General features: G+C 40.3%; 2 protein-coding genes and 1 pseudogene across 2 annotated transcripts; all 3 read left to right on the top strand.

The window, feature by feature from the left end:
* Positions 1-90: 90 nt before the first annotated feature.
* LOC146489078 (zinc finger MYM-type protein 1-like) lies at positions 91-9911 on the top strand. The gene is made up of 2 exons (XM_085106000.1): positions 91-2330; positions 6490-9911. The coding sequence occupies exon 2, from the start codon at positions 6756-6758 to the stop codon at positions 8109-8111; it is 1356 nt and encodes a 451-aa protein (XP_084962126.1). The 5' UTR covers positions 91-2330; positions 6490-6755; the 3' UTR covers positions 8112-9911.
* On the top strand, positions 4142-4961 carry LOC146489079 (uncharacterized; annotated as a pseudogene).
* On the top strand, positions 8472-14370 carry LOC146489077 (tetratricopeptide repeat protein 28-like). Its single transcript, XM_085110286.1, has 3 exons — positions 8472-8665; positions 10719-11915; positions 12903-14370. The coding sequence occupies exons 1-2, from the start codon at positions 8472-8474 to the stop codon at positions 11911-11913; spliced, it is 1389 nt and encodes a 462-aa protein (XP_084966412.1). The 3' UTR covers positions 11914-11915; positions 12903-14370.
* The last annotated feature ends 7043 nt before the right edge of the window (positions 14371-21413 follow it).

Here is a 21413-nt window from a genome sequence, read left to right as displayed (position 1 = left end):
AATTAAAACCGGCTTTAATTAACCTTGCCCTGCCCCTAAAGCCCAAAAATTGGCCTGGCGATGAAATCTTGGAGCAGCACTTTCTAGAATTGCTTAAAGTTGAGCTAAGGATTTTTTTCTCCACCAGCACGGGTTGCAAAGACTGGAAATGAGAAGCGAGGGACATTAAGGAAGTCAAAAAATAGTGATGTAGCTTATGTACTGTACGTACGAGATGTTCAGAACTTTTGAGTCCAAAAGCGACAGAACAATACTTTCTATTTGACACACCCGCTTCCGCCCCCGCCCCCCTCCTCCAAAGAAGGAACATTTCCCAATGTAAAGTGCCTAACGGTTGTCCGTGCGCTAACCCCCGCGGCCTTCGTTGTAGAAGCAAAATGTTATTAAAATTTAGAAGCATCGCCTTACATCCAAAATCAAATATTTGAGCGTCATAGGGGTACTGTTGCGGTGAATTGTAGCCACAACAATGTTCCCACCATGCCATCGTGGGGCAGGGGCAGTAAGTCGAGGTAGAAATCGGCATTCAGACGACAAGCAGTCCCATATTTTTCTTAGAGATTATAGCAAGGTAGTGAACCACACGAACGTTCGCGAAATTGCATCCGCGCGCCGCGTCTTGTCGCGCGAGGAAATTTGCGTGTTCGCTCGCTGACGCTCAAACCTCGTTCCCAGGGTCTTTTCGGTATTCAAAATGGCGGCTGGGAACGAGTAGCCTCCCACGCGGTTGTTTTTAGGAGAGGAAGTAATACGAGTCTCCTAAAAACGAGGTGCTTTCCAAGAATGTGTTTCCCCATTTCCGGATACCTTTTTACGAAACTGTTGGGACGCGTAATATGCTAAAATAAATTATCATTTTGGCAGTTCTTCGGTACTTGTTGACGCATACTTGTATATCGATGTTGTTTTGCCTCAACAAGGGCCTGACTTCAGCCTGATCAACTGACGACAACGACAACCCTTTTAAGGCAACACTGAGAGCCAGGAGGGGATGGGGGAGTGTTTTTTGATCTTGTCAGTTTTCATTCAGAGATATGACAAATTTTAATGCGGTCGCATTGGCGTTTGTCCAAGTTAGTGTTCTCTCGGGAGCTGTAGACAGGTACTGTTTGAATATTGTCTTAACAGCTCCTAACGGCAAGTTACATTAAAAATGTACTGGTTCTTGAAAACTGTAATGAGTATGTCAATAGTTCGGCGCATCTATGGGCTCGTCAGTCGATTTAATGGCTTATATAACAAGAAAGGTATCAGTTACTGACTCAGTTAATGGCGCCGGGACTCTGGTCCGTGTGGCTCATAGGTAAACTTTAGGGGCTTTCAAAAAGAGCGACTTGGCGGCCAAGCAACCAAAGTTGATTTTAAATGCACGTATTTCCGACGAGGAGGACCTCTGCCGCAATAGTTTGAACATTTTCCTTCTCTAGGCGCTTTCGTTTTACTTCCTCGTTCGTGTTCATGACGCCTCCGGTGGTCTTTGACCCATCTGAGGAAAAAAGAGAGACAAAGTGACTAAATTAAGGGGGAACTTAACGTAAACGCCATTTTTCCGCCACTTGACATGGCTTTAATGGAAATATCTCGTTCACGTTTCAAGCAATCCAAAAACTCTATGCTCATAACGTGAATCTAGTTGTGGGGTATTTTGTGAATTTTTGGGTGATTCAGTTTTGGGTATATTTGGGAGGAGATAGTTTTTCTTGAAGGATTGGTAAAATTGAAAGAAATAAGAAATATTGAAGATTTAGTGAAGTTTTAAAATTAGAATTTGTAGTTAATAATTAATAGACGGACACCAAGTTAGTCCACAAGCAACCTGGGGTGCTCTTGCGTGGGTCTCAACTGTCTGTTAGTGTTCCAAAAATCATTTTCTTTCTTCCATCCCTTCTTAAGACCTCTTCAAATTTCATTCAAATTTAGGTTAAGTCCCCCTTAACCCAGCAGGTGTTTGGGAATGTACGAACTTGAGGATCGGGAAACGGCTGTATTATGTCAGCCCTGCAGAGCTGTTCGCTTAGGTAGCCGAGAACTAATTCCTCTTTTTTACTTTGAACTGTCAACGCAGTCGATAACACCATATTAATTATCGTTTTTCATTTCTTGTAGAAACATTCTATGTGGAAAAATCGCCCCAATACCATTATAGACAAGCCTGCCATAACAAATCACGAATATTCTCCTTGTATAGTTATGATGTGTGACGTCATGAAGAACGGAAGCCCACTCGGGATCTTCCAAGTTTCACTTTTCAAGACGAGAAGGGCGGAGGTAAGGCACTCATTTGCTTACTGAGACGGCATCCTATACTGCTTAATACTAACAATTGAGAGGTAAGTACAACAATACACAAAAGCTTGTTTTGAACAATGTTTATGATTCAACAGTTTAGATTATAGGAGCAATAACAGCACGGCTGAGACAAACTCGGCCGCTTGTGTTTAGTTTATCATTTTACAAGGCTGGATACCGAAGAAGAAAGAAGAATTAACGGAAGAAATAACACTGATTAGCAATTTATAAGCTGAATATAACTACAGTTTGCCATATAAATCAAAGATTAATCAAATGCTTCAGTTGTTGTCTCGTGTGTCTCCCTGGTCGTTTCTTCCGTTGTAAAGGCATATTTACAGTAGAACCCCGGTAACTCGAACTGAGTCTCGATTCCCTTGGATTTGAGTCAACTTTTCAGTCATTTTTACTCGGTTAACTCGAACTCGGATAACACGGAAACCCGCTAACTCGAACTAAATTTCGTTTCCCTTGATCAAAATTTACCCCGATAACTCAAATTTCTGGTTCTTATGACTCGCCACGAATGCCCATTAGTCTTCTTATCGTGTGGTCGAATTCTTACACTAGAACAAAGACTGGACGACGCAAAAGGGAACATAAATTGTGTGCATTAAATAAACTAAAGCCCCATTCACACCAACAAAACATGTTTAATTAAACAAAATGAAAAATGAAAATTGGTGACAGAAAGCGGAACCATTGACTTTGACATAGGATTCAAATAAACGTTAATTTATGCTTTCATTTGTGCTAAATCTGTACTCGACAAAAATCCGAAAGCTAGCAGCTTTTATGATGAAAACGATTTCAAATTGTGTTTAACTAAACAGCTTGGTGTGAGTGGGGCATAAGTTACATTCACGTATTGTATTGTCGTAAGAATGCATAATCGTTACGGTTGTTACAGTTTCTTGTGAAATGAGTTCAATTTGTATACCGAAGTGCTGAAAGTCAATAAACTATTAATTATTAACCAGGAAAATTGAATATTTTAATCGACCCCTATAACTCGAACAGTTTTTCGTTTCCCTTCAGAGTTCGAGTTACCGGGGTTCTAGTACTGATTTGATTAAACTGATACCAGATTGATGTGTTCGGATGCCTTAGCCGAAAATTTAAGTTGCAGAAAGTTTTACTCGTAGGAAACGGGATTTTATTCCCCGACGCTGCTAGCCTTTGGCTTTTGATCTTTGTGTCTTTTTTAACGATACACTTGCCCCTTCGAAAGCGAGGGAAATTAACTTTCCAGTTTTGCGAAATTTTGATCTGACACTTTGTTGCAGAATTTTTGAGCTGAACAGATACCACAGAAAAGAACCGTTGGGTAGTCATTTATGTTATGGACACTAAACGTTTGTAAGTAGTAAGTAAAACGGCTATATAGAGAGTAACAATTGACAGTAGTAAAGTCACTGGTAAATCCATGGCCCTCATTGCAATATGAAAAGCACCTAAAAAAAACAGTATTTGAGGGCACAGGGAAGGCCCACTTTTCATTACAATTCATTGAAATTGGTTTATGTGAGAACTCGCTTCAGTGGTTCCGCTCTTACATTACTGACAGGAAACAGCGTACATGTTGTGGGAACGAGTTGTCTGATGAATTGCCAGTTACCCATGGGGTCCCTCAGGGAAGTATTCTGGGTCCTCTGCTATTTGTCATCTACATTAACGATTTGCCAAGCGTTCTAGATGCCTGTCAAGCATCACTTTATGCAGATGACACGGTGATCTACGGCTATGGGTCTTCCTCTCAGGAGCTGACTGAAAAGCTCAACCAAGACCTCCTGGCTGTGGCGAATGGCTGAATGAACATACGTTAACACTGAATCTGGACAAAACCAAATGCATGCTTATAGGCAGTAACAAGAAGTTACAGAGGAAAATAGCTTTAACTGTTTCAATCTTTGATCATTGTATAAACAATGTTACTTGTTTTAAATATCTTCGGAATCTTAATATCGTCTGATTTTTCGTGGACCAATCATGTCGAATACATGGCAGGGAAAGTTAATCAAAGGCTTGGCCTACTTAGACGCATTAAGCATTTGTTACCGTTTAAGGCGCGCATCCTTTTTTATAAAAGCCTTGTTATGCCCTTATTCTAGTATGCTGATTTAGTTTGAGGAGACAAACATAATGTAACTTTAATGTCTAGTTTGCAAGTGCTTCAAAATAAGGCGGCTAAAATAATATTAGATCGACCACTGTATTCCTCTGCGTCTGATGCGTTAACTACACTGTAGTGGTTAACACTAGAAAAAAGGCGCTTCGAGCGCCGATGCGTACATGTATATAAATGTCTTAATGGTCTCACGCATCACGAATTAACATTAGTCACTCAGCAAGAACAGCATAGTTACAACACAAGAAATAAAGCAAACCTCAAAATTCCATCCATTAAAAAAAACTGGGGTAAGCAAAGAACTGGCTATCATGCTGTAAGTGATTTTAACTCGCTGGACAAAACTATACGAGCCTCTGATAATGTAAATATTTTGAAGCGTCAGATTTTTAATTCATTGATTTAAGTTTTGTATTACACATAAGATACATTAGTTTTTAGTAGCATCTTTTAGCATTTTTATTCATTGTAAATTTTTAATTTTTAATTTTCGAGGTCCTTTTTGTAAACCACTTTTTAGTGAAAAAGTTTCCTCATTAAAGATTGTCATTATCTGTTTGGAAATTCCTATACTCCTCGCTAGTTCACCGTAAACTTAAGAAAACCTAACGTTTGAAATCACTTTTTGATGCGTTACCATCTAAAATTGTAGAAACGCGGGAAATTAATTCCTTTTGCTTTCGGAGGGAACAAAAACGTCGTTAATAGAGCAAAATAAGGCAAGCTAGGATCAACGAAAGTCAATGGGAGTTGTAATTTCAGAGGACAAGGGTTCACAAAGATATTTCCCAAGTTTTGCGAAAATCAAATTCAGCTAAAAAGTGCATACAAATATTGCTTTCAAAGACCTCAAAGCAAGTATGGAAATTGAAGTTTTTCTATGCGGGATGCCCTCAGGGCAGACCGCGTCAAAATTTCGGTCGGTTTTTTTTTCTTCAACGTAGTCACAAATCGCAATGAATAAATTATTTGAACCTGGATTAAACTTTGTTTTCTCCTAGAAGGGATATATATTTCTTCAATATTCTCGTTGGGTACGCCCTTATGTCTGTGAATTAAGCGCACTGGACGGAAATTGAAATCTGACCAAATCCTGCAAATGACTGTATTTGAAAAGTGAAGGCAATGAGAACTCGGTAGCCTACTTTTTCCTTACACAGAAACTGACTTGACTGACAACTACGGAAAACGAAATATTCTATCTACGGAAAATTATCATTCATATTACACAGGCTGTAAAAAATACATACGGCAAACTTGCCTGTAGCAGTACGCTTTTATTTATAGCAGTGTTTATAGGTCAGAGAATGTTCAATTGTATCGTAGCTTTTGGTGAATAAGGGCAGGGGCGTAGCTAGCCTTCAAGCCATTAAGCACGGGCTTAACAACAATTTTCGTAATTAGTTTTTTTTTAACAGCCGAAAGGCCGTATTTTCTTTTGCTTACTATTCAATAGCGAATACCCGCTATATCAACGTTTTATTTTGAAAAATAAAATAATGGCTTTTAATATTATATATTTAAAAATGCTGAAAGAATAACAAAGGAAAGAAATGTTACTATAGAACTTCGAAATAGTTTTGCGAACAAAAATTTAGTTGACTGTTGTTTTCCGCCTTACAGCGGCTTTCACAGCTGTGCACCTGTAATTGTTAAAAAGAAACTAGAACGGACATAAACTGATCATTCAAAATGCCGGTCAATGACTTCAATTGATCAATCAGCAAGAGAACTAAATAACGAGTGTTATTTCGCATATACCTTAATGAGTAGTCTTTAGAGAATGCGGATTTTTTTTAAGAAACTGCACGTGCAAAATGGGATTATGCCGACACTAAAAATATGCAGTATTCACAAACCACTTTGATGACAATGGCTTCAAAAAATAATAGACGAACTGAGGATTTCTTTATTCGACAGCATCAACAGGAAGTCGATCCCCCTGTCCAATCTGCATGATAATACATCGGCTCAAAATGAAGTATTTGACCCGCCAAACCCTGTTCAGAGTGCTCACAACGAATACAATTCAACTTCCTCGCTCGGAGCTTCGACGTTAACTCTCTCCACAGATTGTCCAACCTACCCAGATATTGCTCAGCTAACCTATGGTGATCTGCAAAAAGATGACGTCCGAAAAAAGCTGCTTGAAGAACAATGGTGCAACTCACACAAGTTCAAGTTTCCCTGAAGACAAATAAGAGAAAAACAGCGAAAGTTTAATCACATATGGCTTACAAATAACACATTCCTCAGATATTCCATTTCTGAAGACACTGTAAGCTGCATTTATTGTGTATTATTTGCAAGCGAAAGAAATGACAAGTACCAATCAGGTATGTTTGGCTCTCCTAAAGGCGTTTCAGACTGGGCAATTTTTGGGAGGTTATTAAAACTGCACATTCAGTCGGCCTCTCATATTGACGCTGTTGTCAAGGGAGATCATTTTCTTCATGTCGTTTCTGGTAGGAATAAAGATATTTACAGCCAACTGTCAACACAAATAAATGACACCGTAGAGAGAAATCGCCATATCCTCAAATCTATTATCGATGTTGTTGTATTGTGTGGGCAACAGAACATAGCTCTCAGAGGACACACAGAACAAAATAGTAACTTCCTCGCTTTGCTTAACTTCCACGCAAAAACAGATCCAGTTCTAGCCACTCACCTTGCAAGCGCTGAGAAAAGAGCAAAATATACCTCGCCAACAATCCAGAACGAGCTAATTGAACTTTGCGCCAACCAAATCCGTAGTTCACTAGTTAACGATTGTAATGCATCCCCCTTCTATGCTTTTCTGCCGGACGAAGCGACAGATTGCGCAACAATGGAGGAAATCTCAATTTGCGTTCGTTTTGTGCACACACGAGAGGACAACAAGAAGGTGCAAGTACGGGAGGAGTTCCTTGGGTTTGTACAAGCTGAGAGTACCACAGGACAGGCGCTAGCCGAGAGGTTTCTAGAGACCCAGCAGGGCTATGGCCTGGATATTGACCGTATGCGCGCACAGGGCTATGATGGGACGGCAAACATGACAGGGATTCACAAAGGTGTCCAAGCAATTATCAGGCATCGCGTACCAGACGCAGTTTATGTCCATTGTAAGGCTCACTCCTTGAACTTGGCAATTGGACATTCCTGTAAGGAGCCCTTGGTGAGAAACATGCTCGGAACCTTACAGCAAATAGCTTTTGCGTTTCATTACTCTGCAAAGAGACTGTTGGCGTTTCAGGAGTGTTTGTCTCAAGATGCGGCAGTAAGGGTTGAGATGGAACGGCGCGCCAAGTTGCGAACCCTGTGTGAGACACGATGGGCAAGTAGGGCAGACTCGTTGTATACCTTCCGTACAGCCTTTCCAGTGGTGGTACAGGCATTAGAGAGCTTTGCAGAGGGTAGAGACGCCAAGGCAAGAGGGTACGCGAGCTCCATCCTGCAGTTCGACTTTATAATTGCGCTATGTGCAACAGAACATGTCCTTTCAAATACAGTCGCACTATCCACCATGCTCCAAGGTCAATCTATCAGCCTCATTGAGGCAGCCAAGGAGTCAAAGGTAGTCATCAGTGTATTAAGGGAGGAGAGAAACGACCAAGCGGTTTGGAGTGAACTGTTTGAACGTGCAAAGGAGTTGGCAGCAGGTTGTGAAATCGAGCCCAGCGTGCCAAGGATTTCTGCAATCCAGCGTAACTGAGTCAACGTGCCTGCAGTTACGCCACAGCAGTATTGGTACAGAGCCCTCTACTTGCCCCTTGTTGATCACCTTATTCAAGAGCTCAATGACAGGCTGCTCAACCACAATTACCGGTTCCTGGGTCAATACCTCATACCTACGCAGCTCGGTTCACTCAACAGAGAAACTTCTAACAAGATTTACAATGCCTACTCCAACGACTTGAGTAATAGAGCAGTCTTTGACAACGAGATCGTTCAGTGGAAAACGAGATGGGTGCTTGCCGAGGGGGAGAAACCAAACAACCTGGAGGATACACTAAGCTGCACAAGTGAAGATCTCTATCCGAGTGTTGCCACCGTGCTTACCATTCTCCTCACCATGCCAGTGTCTACTGCTACACCAGAGAGATCATTTAGCACCATGAGAAGAGTGAAAACATACGTGCGGTCCACTATGCTGACAGAGCGACTATCATCTCTAGCTCTTATGCACGCATACAGGGAGATGGCGATTGACCCCGAGAGAGTCATCAGCGACTTCTGTGCGAGCAAACCAAGAAGGCTTGCATTTGAGTGATGGTTAGTCCGTAATAGTCATGCACATGATCATGCCAGGCAGTCTTTGTTAATTTTAAATTTTCCTTTTAATAAAACAAAATCCCACAAGGAAAAGGAATCAGCTGTGCATCTGTATTAACTAAAGCATTAGATTGTTGACTACCAGGGATAAAACTAGTAAGACCACCTGTTCCCACGTTGGACTTTGGCAAAGTTTGATATATATGACTTACGCTGTACAACTTGGGCTTAAATGAAAAAAATGGCTGGCTACGCCCCTGAAGGGCCTCGGGCTGGCCCGTTAGGCGGGACGAAAATTGTCTTCTGTTTATATGGGAAATTTAATCTCGGTTACTGAGGTGAAAAATGTCCAAAATGCCACCAAAATACCAGTGGAACCGCGTTCCGACTTGTCAGCGACCTTACAAGCCATACGCAGTTGAAAATGTTTCGTCCCGGACAGTCCCGGTATCCGGGCTGGAGTGTTCATATGGGAGAAATTTCCAGCTCGGCTACCGAGATCTCGGTAACCGGGTCTCATATGAAAACATCGAAATTTTGAATTTGGTAAAGAAAAGAATGGCGAGGCGAGATCTCGGAAACCGAGCCAGGCCGACCCAAACGCAAGGAGCCCATCTCTTCCTTATCCAAAATGTTGTTCAACAAGCGGATAAATCGCTATCTAGCGGATAAAATTTATTGTTTGGAGTACATTTTATTAGTCTCTTACGCAGCCGTTCTTAGTGTCGTCACGCAACGCTCCATCCCCTAGTAGGGATGTATTGTTCTGATTGTCTTCAACAAAAGCAGGCCAATCAAAATCTATTATTCGGGCACATATCACGAGAGAGAGGACCCACTCGTCCGTTCCTGTGTGACGTCAAATCATTATTTGATTTATTCATTAAACCCTGATTAAATTCTACCCTTTCCCAGAAGGGATTTATTGTTCTGATTGTCTTAAACAAAAACAGCCCAGTCAAAATCTATTATCGGCGCGTATATCACGAGGGAGGGGGCCCACTTATCTCTACCTGAGTGACGTCAAAGCAAGTCATCATTTCCATTGGCAAAAGTTGTTTTTGTTCAATAGCGGCCACATGTATGAATTTAAGACTGATCTGCTGTTTTCAGAGAGAAAACAAACCTTTTTCAAGCGGTGAATCGAAATAATAACTTCTAGGTAGTACTCGACAGTTGAAACGGTAGAAATTGGGAGAGTTCACAGAGAAGAAACTCCGCTTTCAAAAACAGATCGAATAATCAAGAGGCCCTGCCAGGGGGGGCTCCCGTGTCGCTTGTCTGAATTTTAAAATGTCCCGTGTCGGTGTTTTGTCAGTGCTTCATGTCGCTGTCGGAAATTTAATGAAAATAGTTTGTCCTTGTCGGAATTTAAGGTTAGGAAAAACGGTGCGTGATGCGGAAAATAGATCGCGAGCCGAGGTTCTTTATCACCTCAGACCCACACACGCTTACCTTGTGAAAAGGTCTGCTAATAATGCAAATCAACGGGAAAAGTATCTGGACGAAGGCTTCACCACTCGCGAGTCACGCCATCCTCTGGATCGCCCTTGCTCGATTTTTCACTGTCTCTATTTTTATTGGTCAAACTTTTCCCTTGTTGGCCTTTACATCACACTAAAATTAGCGCAAAAACATATGAAATCACCGTTCTTTGTCGTTAATTCTCGGCCTTATTGTCACTGTCGGAGTTTTGTCGAGAAAAGTTGTCTTTTGTTGCAAATTTATTTCATGCGCTGTCGCTACTTTTTGGGCCATGTCGCTTGTCGGAATTTACCCTGGCAGGGCCTCAATCAACGCGAAGGATTAGAGCTATAGGAGGCCAGACCAGTTCAGCGGGGTCATGACGTTATTGCAGAGTTATTTCTGGTATGATTCCTAGTAACACAACGATAAGTATCACGCAATATAATATATCTGAATAAAACCATTCAGACAATTATTTCAATTGCCAAGGGAGGATAGTTTTTAAAATCTGCGAAACATACAATGTGGAATAATTGGGCTGATTGGGGCTACATTAAGCATTCCGTGTTAATGCCATTAGCCGGGCATCTTGCTGTCTATATGTTGCCTATTACCCTAAGTCACCTTGTTTATCTTTGTGGACTATCAAACCAAACAAAACGATACTTCACCGAAGAAAGTACATCAATGACCGTTTCAGTAACAAAGAAGCAGAAAGATCTGTCGATGACGTGTTTGGTAATGAGCCTTTCAGAAAATTCCATAGCTTACCCGCTCCAGAGCACTGTGAGGATCGATCATTGTCATTTCCTTCGCGTAGTGTTTGCCTGACGAGCAAGTCTTTTCAGCGAGATGACGATGCAGCTACCCGCCTTATAGACGAAACCGAAGACGAAAACCAATATCCTGAACCACCGAGTCTTTCTCAGTGTTATGAGACGATTATCGCTCCTCTCGCCGACTTCCTTGACCAGCGCGAAATTATCATTGTCCCTGACGGCATCTTCTACAAAGTTCCATTTGTAGCGTTAAAGGATAGGTATGACACGTATTTATCAGAGACTTTCAGGATTCGCATTGTTCCTTCTTTGACGATTCTGAAGCTCATTCAGGACAGTCCAGCAGATTATCACAGTGACACCGGGGCACTGATAGTGGGGGAGCGGGCTGTTAATAACGTCTATTACAAAGGAAGTCTTAAGAAATTATGTGCGCTGCCAGGAGCAAGAAAGGAAGCAAAGATGATTGGACGACTGCTGGGTACTCGGCCTTTGTTAGGACGGCAAGCAACGAAGCGGACGGTTCTTCAAAGCATGCAGTCAGTAAGTCTGATACATTTTGCTGCCCATGGTAATGCCGAAAGAGGAGAAATCGCTCTTGCCCCTCCACCGTCTTGTAACGGGATTCCAGAAGAAGATGACTACCTGCTGACAATGGCTGAAATTTCACGCGTTCGTCTAAGAGCTAAACTGGTTGTCCTTAGCTGCTTTCACAGTGCACGTGGACAGATTAGATCTGAGGGAATTGTTGGAATCGCTCGAGCCTTCTTAGGATCTGGTGCACGTTCCGTGTTGGTGGCTCTGTGGGCTATTCAGGACGAGGCAACACAGCAGCTCATGAGTCGTTTCTACGAGCATCTTGTCCGTGGAGAAAGTGCCAGTGAATCTCTTCACCAGGCCATGAAGTGGATGAGAGAAAACGGCTTTCCAGAGATGGGGCAGTGGGCGCCTTTTATGCTGATTGTAGACAACGTAACAATTGATTTTGGAAAGTAAAGGTCAGCGAAAATGATTAATTTGAAATTATGAGTTTTCTTATCATTTAATAAGAGAAAATATACAAATACTCCAGTATACGTTTTCAGAGAACCTTTATTTATCTTAGCTAGGAGACAAAACCAAAGGATTAGTGAGGGTTATTTTGACTCAAGGATATTCATTTGATTTTTCCTGTTAAACCCTTCTTCGTAACGTCACGACCTCTAAATCTGACTATGAAGCCAGGACTGCATAATTTAAATTTTTTACATTGTACCTTCAAAAATATTTCCTTTGGTGACACTATTACATGGGATGAGGCCGCATGACGTGGGAATAACCCACTTTGAAAAAGAGTGATAGCCTGGGTCGAGAGTAGCTGCCCAAGCGATTGTGGGAAGGTTTGAGGGGACGTTGGCTATTATCATCGCATTCAGCGTATTTACTCTCAACCCAGGCCACCACTCATTTTCAAAGTGGGCTATTACGTCGTATATTCTGCTCTTGGATTTCTAGATTTCTGCACAAACCCAGAAAACCTTCCAAATTGGCTCCAAAGTAAAAAAAATAAGAACAAATTAACGTTTAAGTGACCCACATTTTCAAATTTTAAAGCTTTAAAGTTAATACTCCATTAAAAACGTAAGAAAACCTGCATTTTTAAAATCATAGCTATCAAAATCTTGTTGCCATGAAAAGATCAATCAAATGAAGTCTAGTGTCCGCTCAAAGCCTAGGATCAGTATTAAGTACCCAACTGTGAATGGGCTATTTCGCTGTTTGGAAAGTATGCATGGATCCTTTGCTATTATGGGGAAACACAGGCCTTTGTGATTATTTGCGACCGAGCAAGTAAGCAATTTCTGCGATCCAGGCCTTGGCCATCCAACGAGCACGTGGAAAAAAGCCTTATTTGATATTGTCAAACATTGCATTTTTCCTATTGATCAGCATTTAAGATTAGGCTTTATTCCTACTCAGAAAATATTTTTGTTTCTTCTTTATAGATGTTTCATAAAGACTGGAAAGTAGCTCCACCGCCAATCGGTACTTTCCTTTGAAGCAGTAAAACTGATGAAATGACAAGTTTAACGAGGGAGCTGAAAAATTTGCGGACTGATAGCGTTCGGGGATCAGGACCCAACTGCCACGAACGCTTGCTTTTGTTGGCTTTTTTTTCTCTCATTTGGTTCCTGTTCATAGGAACGTTTCTCTGATGTCCTGTCAATGGCCGTTTGTATACTAGAGGACGCATTATGCGTCTGGACGAACTTGTGCAAACATTCGTTGTTCGTCAGTCTGGTTATACACCTCTAGTATAAAGACGGGCACAAGACGCATTATCCGTCTGGACGAAATATCTTCCATTGTACGACTTGAACGACGCACAACGTCTTTATAATAGAGATGAATAACCGGACGGATAATACGTCCTCTAGTATAAGAACGGCCAATGTCTCCAACATTGCACTGAGATCGACAAGTTCGTACATCTGCTCATGGACATCTGAAAAATAAAGGATTGTCCGATGTTTTCAACATGGAAAAAGCATGATTTTAGTCTTCCTATCACAACTTATGCTAGACAAACCAAGGATTCTAGCTTGGATTTATTTCTATGTGGCTTTCCTTCTGCAGTGCGAGTCAGCTTCAATTAACGCGAGATATATAGTTGATACTGCAACAAGTCATTGATATCACCGGTCCGTTCTAGCTCTAGGCGATATAAACATTAAGAATTTATAAGAAATAGTGTAATTTAGATAAATATGTCATAAGCTAAATCTGTGTATACCAAGTTCCTCTGTTCTAAAATGTAAAAGGTAGATTTTGGCCGAGAGTCCATCACAGGTAGTGACATCGTATAAGTACTTTCACTTAGTCATTTTACGTATTGATTGTATCGATTTGTAAACAGGGAGCGCGCGCGTACGGGACGTACGGGCGGGACGTACGGGGAATAAAGAAAGACTATTGGTTAATGCTCGCACCGACTTAGAGAACATGCGCATAGCCGTTAAAAATTGTGTATAAAGTTTAGTCTAATTTACCAAAGCTGACAGATCTTATCAAAGGCTGATATCCAACCAAATTATCGCACTTGTCTTAGTTGAAAGTACAATAGCTTCTAAAGCAAAATATACATTATGCTTATTTAGGTTCTAAAGAATGAAGACAGCACAATCATCTGGATTCACCGGTCCTAAAACTTCCGAGAAGTCAATCTTTCTTAAATGCTGTATAGCTATTTTAACTTGCTCATTAAGTTATACACGTGTCACCAGATATTTATTTAACATTATTTTCGTTTTCTTTTATTTTGTTTTCACTACTGTACGTCTTGTTATTAACATTTTTATTTAGCCTTGGTGCAATACTTTATTTTGCTTTGCCGCCCGCCTTGATTGGCACCTTTCTACTTGCGGGGTGATTTAAGAAGGATTAGAAAGTGAAAAAATAAAGTTGAAGTTGATGTTCATGTAATATTTTGCTTAGTTACTTTGATACACGAACTCTTTAAGTACATTGTATAAACATGAAATATTTCCGAAATTTACGAAGCAGGCCCAACGTTCATTTCCATTTCGAGGTCCAGCCAAACATTTGCAAGGCAAATGACTAAACTACCACTGTATCAAAAAAGTTATATGGTCCTATTTATTCACCCTAGCATATTTATCAAATACGAGAACAGGTGGTACATAGCCACTGAGATATCGGGACACCTGTACTCCATCTTTTACAAGTTTTGTTATCCAGAATACGTATTATAAAGGTTACGCCTGCGTTAAAACAGTCTTTTGTTGAAAAAGGTTTGCAAACGAGACGAAAGGGCCGAGACACTGCAGAATAATCCAGATGAGTGTCACACTGCTGATAACTGTTTGAAAAAGCAGCTATTCCAAAATAGATTTGCTTTTCATTCCACCTCGCGGGATCCGTGGATGATTTTTCCCAAAGGATCAAAAAATAAGCGGCCGTAGGACAATAATAAGTACTCACTTACGATGGTACTCATGAATATGTGATTCCGTTCACACTTAACCAGATAAATTTGAAAACGCGTTTATGTGGACTGAGCTTAATACACAATGGAGAGAGAATAAAAGCGTTTCGAATATAATTTTTACGGGACCTATATAAACCCACTCTTAGGATATCCTCACCGAAGTAAACGTAATTATTTTTATTATTCTTCAAATCGTGTAATGCACGCGCTGTTGCATGGCTTTAGGTAAATTAATTACGTTAGCCGACAGTTCTACATTTCAGTTAGATTTTTCTGATTGTTTTTAACACATCCATTCGTCGCAGGCGTATTTTCAGTTTCTGCGGGAAAATATCCGCCAAATAAAGGTTATTGTCCGATTCATTTGGAGTAAAAAATATTTCAGCTATTAATCCGATCGTTAGTTTCTACAATACAACTATTTAAAAACGGAAGCTGGTCTGCCTTGGGACACACGAACCTGCCTACTCTCATACCCAGAAGGCAACAATCACCACAGTGAAAAAATTTCCTAAATAGCGCCGTTGACGAGTAACTTGGAAATCATAGCTGCCCATAATTGGTGTATTTCTGATGTGTGACGTCTTAAAATATCAAAGTGTTTCACTTTTTTAAGGCGAGAAGCGAGGAAGGAAGTCCGTCTCCAACACTAAAGCAACAGTGTGACACCAAACTTTGAGGTAATTATAACTGTATATAAAGACTGCTTAGAACTGTAGTTTAAGGTACCTAGAAGGACGATAACAAACTGGTCAACACAAACCCGTCGTTTGTGCTTAGTTTATTGGTGGACTGTTAAGTTGGCTTTTGACTATCTCTTTGCAAGGCCACCGAGAAAAGGCGGGAGACGTAAAAAGCAGTATTAAAAATCTAAATAGAGAACTATAATTTGTCGTAAGCAAATAGAATGGGTTAATTGTTTGAGTATCATTTTGTAAGGAGGAATTGGATCAACTATTAGAATCTCTAAACTGAGCAGTTCCCGTTGTCATCTGATCTAAGCTGAAGAAAGGAAGGTTAACTACTTGCAATAATGAATGTTTCTAAAAAGGAAAAGTCGGAGACACTCAGCGATTTATTTCGGTGGATATCTGTTCTGGCCTTGTTGCCCTCCGAAATTCGGATTTAGTCGTAAAAACAAAATCTGTAGTTTTCAATACAAAATTTCTTAAAACTGAAAAACTAATTCCTTTCGTTTTCGAAGAAGCAAATATATATTTAAAAATGTGGCAAAAAGACAGCTAGCATCAACAGCTGTCTTAACAGCCCGAATTTAACAGCTAAACTGAACATCCGAAAAGATCAATCTGTATTTAACTTACACAAATATGACTTTATAAGGTCACAAACGATCGGGGATCACACTAAGGGGACAACAGTTTCAGTACATTTTTCATAACATGTCCTCGTCAATTGTCCCTGAACAGTTCCCGCTGTTGTTGTGTCCAGCTTTTTTCATTATTGTATTCTAATTAATTAGCCGTGATAGATTTTGTTCCTTTAATAGCCTCTGTCGTATTTCTTCTCTACTCAAACTATGTTTTGGTCTCATTTTTTATTTCATTGCTAATGATTGACCTTTCTTTAAGTTGTAAATAACGTAGACTATCGTTCTCAAAGTTATATTAAAGTCATTATATGTACTTTGGACCCACAGTCATGACGTTGTACTTAGTAAACTGCTTTTCGGTTTCTTGGAATATTCTGATAGAATGGTGGGAAAGTCCCAGGCTAATTTTTAACAGTTCCACTTTTCAAAGCGAGAGGTGTTTCGATAAGGACAAATATTGTATCGCATGTTACATGTCTTTCAGTCTTTATAATTCTTACATCTGCGATATCAACTAGCATTATCAACGGCATCATTTATTTGTATGAAAAGATTTGACTTGGTTCTGTGACTGTGGCAAACGCTTTGGTCTGACCACATTGTGCATATTATTTCATCCGAAACTGAAGGCTGTTTGCTTATTTAGACACTGAATCAAACAGGGACTGTAAACCGTAAAAAGTCATTTATGGTTGATTGCGGAGAACATTAATCGCAGAACAGGCGCTGTGAATCCTAGCTTAACAAATTGCATTGAAAGCAAATGTTAATTGAGTCTGTGACAAACCGCAACTGCAGAACAGTTTAGAGAGAATTTTTTTAATCACTTGTATTTTATTTGTTGATTTTACACTTGGCTTCAACTACGGCTTTCAAAACGCGAGGGAGGAAGACAAACCCAAATTGTATGTATCTGTCTCTATATTTTGCAGGGAGGGTACGAGTTTAGTGATGCTCCCACTTATCACTGGTTTTGTATTTTGAATTTCGGAACACGATAAAGTTCATCCTGGTTCAACCATGATACTAGCGAACTCTGAAAAATTTAGCCTCTATAGAGCTGAAGACCAGGAAGGCTTTCGGAATTACTGCAAAATGAAACAGAATTTGGACTTATTAGTAGCCCTAACTTGTTTGCATATTTCTAAAAAGGAATTCTGCCGCTGTAATATTTGGTCTCCCTTTGCAAACTTCGTTTGGGTCACGTTCTTTTTTTTTTTTTTTTTGTCGGTTATCTATTTTTCACGAGCAACACGAGGCTGTAGGTAAATGAAATAGTCGGGAAGTGCCTAAATTATCCTTCTCAAGTCGCGTATCAGGGGCACCCAACGGATCGTTTTGGTAAATTATCTGTTCGGAAGGCCCTTAATCCCCTACAATTTTCTGAAGGGAATTTCCACTTCGAACTTTCGTGATATAGGAAATTTAAGGCCTAGTGTTTTCGGATTGACAAAAATGTCGTTTCAGGTACCGAAAAAAGTTCAGCTAAGATTTTCGGAATGGAAATAAGACCTAAGGTTTCCGGGAAATGGACAAAAATGCCCTAGTATTTTCAAAAAGACTCAAGTTCCCCTAGAATGACCGAACAGATAAAAATATTATAGCGCAGCCTAAAATGAACCTACAGAGCTTTAAACGCACTCCAGATAGCCTGAAATAGCGTTTCAAAGGATCTGAGAGAAAATTGTTGTTGGGTGCCCCTGGCGTGTAGAGAAAAGATTTTAAACGCTTTTCGTGACCTTTTAAGCTGAGGCCTCTTCCTTGAAACAACAGGGTTTTGTTGACCAGTTATCGAATGACTCGTTGGTCAAGTTATTCAAGGTTTAGCGCAGCATATTTTATCAAGAAGGCGGCTGTTCGAACTTGACAATCACACGAAGAAAATGGGGGGGCTGTACTGAAACGATCTAAACCGCTTTCCGTTTGGTTGCTGTTTGATCACAGGTTACCAAAGCGTGATGTGACACAGGTCACCATGCAATTGGATAGTAGGGGTTGTATTATTTTTTTTTTTCATTTTTTTTTTTTAATATATAAAGAGAATCGACTTCGCGATATTCCAACGCGTAAAACTTGCGCAAGGTGAACAAATTATCCAGGCTGAATGAAGAAAGAAAAGAAAGAAATTGAAAATTTGCCTCTTGTATTCACGTTATCCGAAAAACCCTGAATTTGGTCATTTCAAGTTATTGTTTTGACGAGAACGACAACATTTTTCACGCACGCGTACTGTCGTTGTTTTGCTCATTAAACCTTTTATATTTTGACGATCTCGTTACCGGCTTATTCAGTGCGAGCAGGATGGTAGGAAGAAAAAACTGATAAACTGAGGCGTTTGAAAAGCCAGGAAAGGACACGCTCTCTAGATTAATATTGTATCATTCGGGACGAAATGTCGATGACAAGCAAACGGATCTTCGAAATTGTAGGGAACTGCACTTAGCCTAGACTGTTCACAGTCCCCCTTTTTTTTCCGTGGGATTCTCGAGACTGGTACGCTTCGATGGAACTGCCGCCATCTTGGTCTGTAAAAGTGAGCGCGATCTGGGGAGAGTGTCTAAACTACCGAGGGGAGCGGGAGTGGGTGTTAGTTGAGTGAGGGAGGGGAAGCGAAAAAATACCGTGTAGCACGAAAATTTTGCGGGAGTTTTATTTTGCGGATTGGCGAGTTTTTGTGGTTTGCGGGAACTAATTTTTGCGGGTAGAGATGACTGAAATTTTCGCTGGGAACTTATTTTTGCGATGCTCTGTTCAAGCAGCAGGACATTTAAGAAGAAACCTTAACACTTTTAACTTTTATTGTACGGTTTGTTGAGTCAAAGTTCACTCTACTTAATTACGTATTAGAGACATATCACTGTAATACCTTACTGCGTAAAGGGACTGAACAACAACGAAACAAAACAAAAAGCCTACCTGGCCTATCGAGTGTTTGATATAGCTTCTCAAACTATTGATAATTCTTGGAGAAATTGGAAGCAAAAGTTCAGAAAATTTTATTTTAATTAACATCACATTTCTAAACCTCCTTCACGGTAGTGATTTGCTTTGTTTTGGCTTGATGAATTATTAATGAGTTCGAGAAACAGTTTTCTCAAACTTATTAATTATTCATGTTGTTATTACGTGAAGAGGAGAGACCCTGGGAACGAGGTTGTTATTACCCTACCACTGAGATCTCCCCATTCTGGACAGGTGGATGAGTTAGAAGCCCAATGAAAAACGAGATGCGACACGTGTTTGGAAACGATTTCAACCCATGTGTGAAATGTTTCTTAATCTGCATATTCATAAAGCAAGACCAAAACATGAAGATGAACAACTTTATTTAATCACACATTTTGCAATTCATACTTTAAACCAAGCATATTTACTGCTAACCTATCAAGAATATAGAGATAACCTGGAATGCAGCTTGACTATCAAAATATCGAATAAATAATGACAAATGCTACATAAAGCAACACTACTGCACCTTTTGTCCGAAGCACCGAGAGGGTTCTAATCGAAGTTTTCATTCTTTTTCACGGTGAATTGACATATTCCGCACACAATCTGGTGTAACGTTTTGGGTGGGTATCTTTCCTTTGACGGTTTGGCAACTTCTTGGATGAACTTTGTGAGTAAATAATTAAAGCTTAAAGCATCCGTTTTAAGTAACGAAACTTCCAAGGACTGAACTTTGTGTAGATCATACTTTTTAAAGAGACCGCCTGGTTCCAACTTTGCTACTTTGGGAAATCGGACTATTCGCCATTCTTCAAAAATCCCAGCCATCCATTTGTTTTTATACTGGATAGACTTCGGGATATCGCTTGTCACACACGTTTCCTCTTCTTCACTTGCTTTTGCAGGTCTAAATCTGTGCTCTGCCATCTGCCTTGCTACTATCTTTCTTTGTCGGAGAAGTAATTTCAAAAATTTGTGCTTCGGGTTTCATCAGGTTTCCAAACGCTCAAAAACAATAAAACCTCTCGGCCTGCGGCCTCGTGGTTTCAAATGTTTTCTCGCGTTTAGAAAACTTATTAATTAAATAAACCCTCGCACTCGTTTTTGAAATAGAAATTCTCTCTCCGTTTTGCTTCTTTGTTGAGGTGGCCATCTTTCGTTTTCGAGAAGAGGATCCCTCGATCTTTATGAATTTCAGGTGCCTCGCTTACGAGTTGGAAGCTGTTGGGTGTTGTCGGCGAGTGCCACAATTTCGAAACTACCAAACTGCAGCAAAGCAGCTGCAATTTCAAATAAAGTTACCAAGTAAACTTTCACTCCTTATTCCCAATATTCATGACATATTGGCGACGATATGCTATCGTAAAATATGATGGTCCCTAATTTTCTAGTTTTCACTTTTCAACGGCATACTAGCCTCAATATCATCAGCCTTTTGTTACCGAAATAGCTGGCTTCAATTAAAGTAGTTTGTTTTCAATTTGGGAGCGCCTCATTTTGCATGAATTTGCGGTGCTTCGTTCTCAACTTGAAGTGTTCTTCTTGCTTCGGTGCTGGTTTCGAATGCCACGTTTTCGAGACTCTCAACATATAATTTCATCTGCCTTTTATTTGGGGGAAAACATTTCAGTTATGATCAATTACCAATTATAGCAACGTGTTTGAAGTATATGCCATGACGTCATAAAACATGATAATCCCTATTTAAGTTTCAGTTTTCGACGCAAAAAGTGTAAGCAAGCACACTCATTTATTTATCTACAACAACAGAGTCTACCACAAAATTAATTTGCGAGGTAAGTACATTATATCTGTATATACAGTCAACTATCGCCTTGCGGACACCTCGCTATTACGACACCCCGATAACACGGACAGCAGCTAAATCCCCAGAAAAAATAAATTACAGACGTTTGAATGAAATAAATTGCCGCTATTACAGACTCGCGCTATTAAGGACACTAACTCGCAGCCCTGGTGGTGTCCGCAGTAAAGGGAATTAACAGCGCTTAATCGCTTGTCTTCCAGTTACAGTCAACTCCCTTTATTGTGTACACCCTGGGGACCGCGAGTTAGTGTCCTTAATAGCGAAAGTCCGCAACAGCGGGAAATTTATTTCAGTCAAACGTCTGTAATTTATTTTTTCCGGGGATTTAGCTGCTGTTCGTATTATCGGGGTGTCCGTAATAGCGAGGTGTCCGCAAGACCAGAGTTGACTGTATACGTATT

This window comes from Pavona decussata, unplaced genomic scaffold (genome assembly GCF_977016875.1).
Source record: "Pavona decussata unplaced genomic scaffold, jaPavDecu1.1 SCAFFOLD_6, whole genome shotgun sequence".
Classification (NCBI taxonomy): Eukaryota; Metazoa; Cnidaria; class Anthozoa; order Scleractinia; family Agariciidae; genus Pavona; species Pavona decussata.
The sequence above is the reverse complement of the archived record's forward strand: the minus strand, read 5'-3'. Positions and strand labels throughout refer to the sequence as shown.

Coding starts and splice junctions, on each gene's coding strand:
- LOC146489078 (XM_085106000.1), top strand. CDS start 6,756: ATGTTTGGCTCTCCTAAAGGCGTTTCAGACTGGGCAATTTTTGGGAGG.
- LOC146489077 (XM_085110286.1), top strand. CDS start 8,472: ATGCCAGTGTCTACTGCTACACCAGAGAGATCATTTAGCACCATGAGA. Junction 8,666..10,718: donor CCAAGAAGGCTTGCATTTGA/GTGATGGTTAGT, acceptor TAATGCCATTAG/CCGGGCATCTTGCTGTCTAT.